General features: G+C 40.5%; 2 protein-coding genes across 2 annotated transcripts; both read right to left on the bottom strand.

Moving 5' to 3' along the window:
- Positions 1–1,298: 1,298 nt before the first annotated feature.
- LOC149188488 (uncharacterized) lies at positions 1,299–1,838 on the bottom strand. The gene has a single exon (XM_089409974.1). The coding sequence runs from the start codon at positions 1,836–1,838 to the stop codon at positions 1,299–1,301; it is 540 nt and encodes a 179-aa protein (XP_089266100.1).
- Positions 1,839–4,031: 2,193 nt separating this feature from the next.
- On the bottom strand, positions 4,032–4,550 carry LOC149188487 (uncharacterized). Its single transcript, XM_089409973.1, has one exon. It carries the CDS (start codon positions 4,548–4,550, stop codon positions 4,032–4,034), a length of 519 nt encoding a protein of 172 aa, XP_089266099.1.
- Positions 4,551–8,599: the final 4,049 nt, after the last annotated feature.

Here is an 8,599-nt window from a genome sequence, read left to right as displayed (position 1 = left end):
GTCGCTCATAAATGTCAAACATAGTTGGGTCTTATCAAAAGCAATTTCGTCCATTCTTCCCCCTTCCAAGACCAAAGGTTCACAACAATGAAGTAAACATCCCCTTCATAAGTTGATATATTATACAAGCCGGTGGTGATACAAAACCTCATAACACACATGTCCTCGCACATGAACTATCGTCCAACGACACCACAACTGTCATGCCCTTAACTCTTTTTTCATGACTTGCACAACATGCGCGTCGGCTAAACACTTAAACATTTTCATTTCTAAGTTATTTTCCGAACTATGCCTAACATTCGAAATTTTTTCCATTTTAACTTATTAACGTGCAGAATACATTAATAAACCATAAACCATGCAAGAGACGAGATAACACAATGTATGCAAGTAATATTTATAATTCTGCTATTTTTATAAATTTCCCCGAGAGCATAGCTCAACCAAGTTTTTACAACTTACAACGGGTGGCTGTTGTGCAGCTCGGCTGGTCCACCGACTCGGCCGCTGCACCGTGCAAGCCTGCCCGAACCACACAACACCGTGCACACGACTTATCATTCCACCGAACTCCGCCAACCGTGCCCGAGCGCACTTGCCCACTAGCTCGTGTCGCCTTGCCGCAAGCGCACCTGCCCACGGTCTCATGTCGCTTTGCTATGGGCGCACCGCCCTGAGCCGCCCTACCCAGCTTGCCTCACCCGATACTGCACTATGTTCAGCTCACCGCTTATCTGTTGTAACTCTACTCACCCAACCATGTGGCAACCTGCAACTCGTCCATTTGGTCTGCCACCGTGTGCAGTTAACTTGTTCACCCGACCTGTGGTTGCGCTGCCCGCCCCTTCGTTATCTCGTCGTTCTGCCCGTCTAGTGGGCGCATCTCCTACACCGTCGCTCGAGTAGTCCACCCATATAACTTGGACTCCTTTGCGGTGAATATGTGTGGAGATGTTTTCTTCCTTTTTGCCACCAATCCGCCCCTAATATATATGGTTTTCTGACCCATGGTAGGGGCTTTGACCTTTGTCAAGCCGATCCTCCATTTCACCGTTTCGCCATTCTTTCGTGTCGGCCCATGGTGTGGTGTGCCCATGTGCAGGATTGCCCACCCATATAAACTCGCCACCCTGCCAACACTTAATCATTTTTTCACATGACTTTCATGTAGACACTCCTTGGCTCGTTCGGTTAGCCAGACTTGTCGTGCAAGCGCGCCGTCTAACTCCCTGGTTAAATGCGGCTAACTCATCTCGCCTATTGCACGCCCATGCCGACTCGTGCAAACTCATCGGTTAAATGTGCTCACCCGGCACGCTCGACTCGCCAACTCGCGATGATGACTTGTGGGCTTTACATCCTCCCCCACCTAAAGTCATTGTTGTCCTCGGCAATCCGTCTATCCTTCGTAGCTTCTTGTCGTACTTCACAATCTTTCTCTTCCACCTCCATAATGAGTCCTTCGTCTCCCAGATATCCTCCTCTGGTGCATCCTTCCATCTAATGAGAAATTCCCGTCGCATGTTACTCCCAAGACTTGTCGTTTGAAGATCCAAGATCTTCTCCAAGACAAGGTTTGGCCTGTCAACAATCATGGTTGGTCCCCTCGGTGGCTCCACCCTATCCGGATGTTCTACATCAAGTCGACACTTCTTCAACTGACTGATATGAAAAACAGGATGTTTTGAATGCATGTGGCATGGAAGTTCCAACTCATAGGAAACTTCTCCCACTCGCTTCTTCACCCAGAATGGTCCCTCATACTTCCTCGTCAAAAATCTCGCAGTCCCCTTTGGTCGCTGAAACTGATCTTTGGTAATCTTGAGAAAAACCATATCTCCTACACTGAAGTGTGCATCCCTTCTATCCTTACCTGCCCATTTCTTCATCCTCCTTGCAGCCTCATGCAAGTGTAACCATGCCAACTCCAAGGTATCATCCCACGCTTTTATAAACTTCTTCGCATGAGGTCGCCTCAAGAAACCTCTCGTCAATACGGTATGAGGAGCAACTGGAAACTATCCATTTACCAACTCAAATGGACTATACTCTGTTGTGGAAATATTTTGCATGTTGTAGCTAAACTGAGCTACATCCAAGAGTTCAAGCCAATTCTTTTGATCAACCGTCACATATTATCTCAAGTAGTCCTCCAATAATGCATTGATTTGCTCAGTCTACCCATCTGTATGCAGATGGTAACTCGAACTCATCAGCAATTTTGTCTCGACTAGCTTGAACAATGTGGTCCAAAATCTACCTGTAAATCGCGGAATCTCGGTTTGACACAATGCTCAATGGCATTCCCCAATACTTCACTATGTTCTTAAAGAACAACTTCACAGCCTTCTCGTCTCCACAAGGTATCTTCATTGGAATGGAGACGACATACTTGGAAAAACAATCAATCGCGACCATAATCCCGTTGTACCCCTACACCTGCAGTAACTGAGTGATGAAGTCCATCGAGACACTCATCCATGGCCTCTTTGTAATCGGTAAAGGCTGCAACAATCCTCCCTGCCTCTAGGTGTCTGATTTGTCTTGCTGACAAATAATACATGTGTGCACATACTCCTCTACATCCTCCCTCATCTTCTCCCAAAAGAACCCTCTCTCCAACAATGCAAAAGAATGACGTTGCCCTGGCTGTCCAGCGCATGGAGAATCATGGCACTCGTTCAAAAGGTGTCTTCTAAGTCTAGATGTATTTGGAACATAGATTCGGTTTCCAAAGAATAAGAGTCCATCTCAGAGAAAAAATTAAGTGTCTTCCCCTCCTTTACCTACTTCACAATATTCTGCACCTGAGTATCAGTCTCAATTCTCTCCTTGAGCTTATTTTGCATCTCCTTGGTCATCTGTACCCGACTCCTACTTCGTGTTACCCAGTCTTCCTTCCCCTCCAATGCTACTAACTGTCTCTTTCTACTAAGGGCATCTGCAACTGCATTGATTCGACCCGGCCTATACTCAATAGTCATGTCGAACTCTGCCAAGAAGCCCTACCAACAAGCTTGCTTCACTGACAACTTTGGTTGTGATGCCAAATAACTAGCTGCAATGTTGTCAGTCTTGACAACGAAAGGCTTCCCAATCAAGTAATGTCTCCATACCTGCAAAGAGTGGGTGATTGCAATCATCTCCTTCTCATGAACTGGATACCTCTGCTCTCTATCCTGCAACTTTTGAATCTCATATGCCACTGGATACCCATCCTGCATAAGAACCCCTCCTATCACAAAATACGAAGCATCTGTGTGTACCTCAAACGGTCACTCAAACTCAGGTAACTTCAATATCGGTGCTAAAACCATCCTCTTCTTCAAGTCTTCAAATGCCATCCGACATTTCTCCATCCAATTCCATCACTTATCCTTCTTCAAAAGGTCTATCAGTGACGAGGTCACTTTGGAGTACCCCTCTACAAACTTCCGCTGGTAGTTGGTCATCCCCAAAAACACCCTCATATCATGGACATTCTTCGGTTCAACCCAATCCTCTATTGCCTTCACCCTGTTCGGCTCCATCCGTATGTACCCTTGACCCACAATGTGTCCAAGGAACAGAATCTCGGTCTGGGAAAACATACACTTTGACTTCTTTAAGTACAACTGACTCTTCTTCAGTGCCTCAAACACCAAAGCCAAGTGTTTCTTATGATCCTCCATGTTATCACTGTACACCACGATGTCGTCCAAGTATATTACTACGAACGAATCCAAGTATGGATGTAGTACATCATTCATCAAAGTGAAAAACGTAGAAAGAGCATTACACAACCCGAATGACATGACAAGGAATTCAAAGCTTCCATACCTTGTCGCAATCGTAGTCTTCCTCTCATCTCCTTTTGCTATCCACACTTGATAATACCTGTGCCTCAAATCTAGCTTGGAAAACACTCGGGCTTTCATAAGCTTATCGAAGAAATCTGCATCTAATGGCAAAGGATACCTATTTTTTATCGTTTGCTTGTTGAGAGCACGATAATCACAACACATCCGTAGCTCATTCGTATCTTTCTTCTACTGGAACAATACTGGAGCTCCATAGGGGGACCTTGAAGGCCTTATGAAACCTGCATTAGTCAACTCCTTCAACTGTCGTTTCAATTCCTCCAACTCCAGTCCTGACAACCGATAAGGAGCTTTTGCCGGAGGTTGCTTCCCTGGCTCTAGCTCAATGTTATGGTCCACCACACGCCTTGGTGGAAGTTTCTTTGGTAGCTCATTGGGCATCAAATCTGCATACTTTGCCAACACCTCAAAAATTTCAGTTGGAACAGTAATCCCCACTCCATCATCGCTATCAACTTCTCTGATGACTATTGCATATGTCTCTACATCTGACTCGCGCGTAGCCTTCTCCAAACTTAGTGCAAAAACATGTTGCACCTTGACTTCCGTCCTTTGCTTGTGAGTAGGCAAAGTCCAAGTCTTTGATCCTCCAATCTGCATAATCTCATCACAGAAGGGAACAATAACCACTCTATTTCCCTTCAATAAATCCTTCCCCAATATCATGTCAAAGTCGTTCATCTCCATCACCGTGAATTCCAACTGACCCTACTAGTCTTTGATTCGAACCAGCACTTCGTGTGCCAATCCAGGCACTTTAGCCCTTGAATTCACTGCCTTGACCTCCACATCTGACGGGATAATATGCAGCCCAACATCCTTCGATAAACATGTAGTCATGAAGTTATGTGTGGCACTCATGTCCACCAACGCTTCGATGGTCTTTCCATGAACCACCAAGTCCAAGAACCCCAAACTGTGAATCCAAAATTTCCTGTTCAAAACTTCAAAATGCATACATACCTGGTCTATGCAATTTGCTCTGATACCATCTATCACGCCCTCAACTCTTTTTTCACGAGTTGCACAACGTGCGGCACCGAATAAATACTTAAACATTTTCATTTCTAAGTTATTTTCCAAAATACGCCTAACATTTGCATATTTTTCCATTTTAACTTATTAATGTGAGGAATACAATAATAAACCATAAACCATGCAAGAGACGAGATAACACAATGTATGCAAGTAATATTTATAATTCTGTTGTTTTTATAAATTTCCCTGGGAGCATAGCGCAACCGAGTTTTTACAACTTACAATGGGTGGCTGCCGTGTAGCTTAGCCGGTCCATTGACTTGGCCGCTGCACCGTGCAAGCTTGCACGAACCACACAACACCGTGCACACGACTTATCGTTCCGCCGAACTCCGCCAACTGTGCCTGGGCGTGCTTTCCCACCGGCTCGTGTCACCTTCCCGCATGCGCACCTGCCCACGGGCTCATGTCACTTTGCTGCAAACGAACCGCCCCGGGCCACCCTGCCCAGCTCGCCTCACCCGATATCGCGCTACATTCAGCTCGCCGCCTGTCCGTTGTAACTTTGTTCACCCGATCGTGTGGCGACATGCGGCTCATCCATTTGGTCTGCCACCACCTGCAGTTAACTCTATTCGCCCAACCTGCAGTTGTGTTGCCTTCCCCTTCATTGTCTCATAATTTTTCCCGTCTAGTGGGCACATCTCCTACACCGCTGCTCGGGTAGTCCGCCCATATAACTTGGACTCCTTTGCAATGAAGATGTGTGGAGATGTTCACTTCCTTTTTTCCACCAATCCACCACTAATATATATGGTTGTCCGACCCATGGTACGGGATTCGACCTTTGTTAAGCTGACCCTCCATTTCACCGTTTCACCATTCTTTCACGCCGGCCCATGGTGTGGGGCGCCCATGTGCAGGACCACCCACCCATATAAACTCGCCACCCTGCCAACACTTAGTCATTTTTTCACATGACTTTCGTGCGGACGCTCCTTGGCTCGTTCGGTTAGCCCGACTCGTCATGCAAGCGTGCCCTCCAAATCGTCGGTTAAATGTGATCGACTCATCTCGCCCGTCACACGCCCATGCTGATTCGTGCCAACTCGTCAATTAAACGCGCTCGCCCGGTGCGCCCGACTCGCTAACGCGTGATGATGACTCGTGGGCTTTACAACAACTGTGCAATAAACTAGCACCTACTATCTCAGATATCAAAGAATGAAGGTACCTTCGATAGCCTTCCAACATAACTACCACCACGCAGAGGCGCCTCAGAAAGCAGGCCTCCTTAACTGTAAACTTGTTGTTCTAACAACCCGTACCACTGGCATGCAACATCGTCTTACAACCATCAGCGAAGGGATGGGACATGATGAAATAAGGTTGTTTATGCATACAACACCCCTCCCTAATATAACCCCCGCATTTTCTTGGATGTTTGCCATATTGTTGTTTGCTCTCAATACTTGGAATAATTCGACTTTCTCAAATATTTTTAACAAGTGTATTATTCTTATCATGATTGAGGAGGACTCGTCCTTGAGGAGGAAGCCATTCCCAAGGAGCCTGATACAACTTTGGATGATAATCTTGGAATCAACCACTATATTCAAGGAGTTGACACCGTTGTCCACACAAATTTTTAATCCTTGCCAAAGAGATAGAGCTTCCTCTTGGTTGTTAGATGTGACACCAAGGCCCCAAGCGTAATTTGCTTTTATTTTTTCTTCGAGGTTGATTATTACCCCTCCCACTCCAGCCTCCCCGTATTATTATTATTAGTATTATTATTAAAGAATTAATATATAAATTAAATATATACATATTTAAAAACATGTAACAAGATTCTTAACCATAGAAATTCACCAATACTTTATCAGAGAGATTCTTAATTTGTAAATAAGCTTTGTGTCAATATCATGGCTTAACAATATCACATGCCCAAAAACCGCAACTCATTTTATATGACAGTTGTTCATATGAGCTTTTCTTTCATTAATCAATTTAATTAAACGGATAAAAATGACAACTATTTTAGAGACACACACATACTTTTTCATAGATATAGTGTTATATATTCCACACGAGGAATATACTTATTTTATCATGTCACTTGCAAAATTGAACCAAGGTGGTAAGACTTCCATTCATTCCTTCCAATGGTCCGTAAAGTAAACATTGACTTAGAGTATTCTTGACATAAACATATTATGTCAAGACAATGTAAGATAGGAGTATCTTTATTAGAGGTGATTTTTTTTGCCTTTTTGATAGATTTTGTCTAAAATTTAATTAGAAACGGGTAATATGGTAATTTTAGGTTGTTGAATTTACACAATACTAATATTGTAAGGATTTTTTGTAGTATTAAATCTAATTATACATTAAAAAATATAATTATAACAAAGTATCACAATCTCACCAAAAATTATATAATTACATTTCAATTAAAAAAGATAAAAAACATCATTTTGTAAATTAAACCTCTCTATTGTACCTCTAGGCACAACAATTCCTATTTATTCTCAATTGTGTAAATAAAATACCATTTAAAAATATTTAAAAGATGAAATATAATGATTAATAAAAAATATTTAAATTGAATAAATCATTGACAGAAAAGGATTCATTGAGCTGAGAGGCTTAGTCTACAACCCAATATGAGGAGATATGTAAGTTTGTCCGTCTAATAAAAATAAAAAATAAAAATTATGTTCTAAATACAAAAATAATGTAGTCTATAATGAACAAATAAAAAATAAAAAATATATATATATGAGTAAAATGTTTAAATCTTATACTTTTCAAAAATATTTCAACAACATATTTAAATAAACTATTTGAAGGTATTCAATGTGGGTTATTAATAAAATATTTAAATAAGAATTAATATTGACATATACTTAAAAATATATTAATAATAAAAAACTATTTTAATTTGTGTGATAAAGTGTCTCTATGTACATGTGATGTAAAATATTTTAATATAAACTAAGTATATATTATATATCATCTAAAAAAATTATGTATATATCATGAAAAAATTAAGTTTTTATCGTTAAAACATTTATTTGATCATATTTATACTTTATTTAACATTCAAAAACACAACTTAAACAATGAAAAATAACACATTGTATTTTGCATTTTAAAAAAAGTTGTGAAGAAATTTGGTCCCAGCTCATGTTAAATCCTTACTTAATATAAATCTATATTGATTATCTATGGAATACCAAAACCTTTTATTTATAAAATTATATAGTATCAAAATTTATTAGCCCAATTCATAATAAATGAAAAATACTTATATCATCAAAATACTTATGTGTTATTTACATATTGAAAATTTTAATAAAATACAAATAAATATAAAAAACTAAAAAACAATTTGAAAATCCTCAATTGTATCTTTTAAATTTATATAGAAAACAAAAAAATAATCTCACACTATTAAATTTATATATAAAACAAAAAATAATCTCACATTATTAAATTTAGAGAAAAATATATTCCAAAATAGACTACACCTACCGAATAAACAAAAGCAAAAGAATCAATTCAAAAGATTCCTAAGGCCGCTGGTAGGAAACTGTAAAGAGGTCTTCCCTGGTTATATGGCGGTCTTTCTTAGATTTATCATCCTCCTTTTTAGAAGCACAAATTTATCATAGTTTTTTTGCCAATACTACTAAGTGTTAAATCATGATTTTTTTGGAAAATTTCGATGATATTTTCTAAAAGTCTATTCCCTT

This window comes from Pinus tabuliformis, chromosome 3_1 (assembly GCF_031772625.1).
Source record: "Pinus tabuliformis cultivar Carrire ecotype Pingquan chromosome 3_1, CPIR1, whole genome shotgun sequence".
NCBI classification, from domain to species: domain Eukaryota; kingdom Viridiplantae; phylum Streptophyta; class Pinopsida; order Pinales; family Pinaceae; genus Pinus; species Pinus tabuliformis.
The sequence above is the reverse complement of the archived record's forward strand: the minus strand, read 5'-3'. Positions and strand labels throughout refer to the sequence as shown.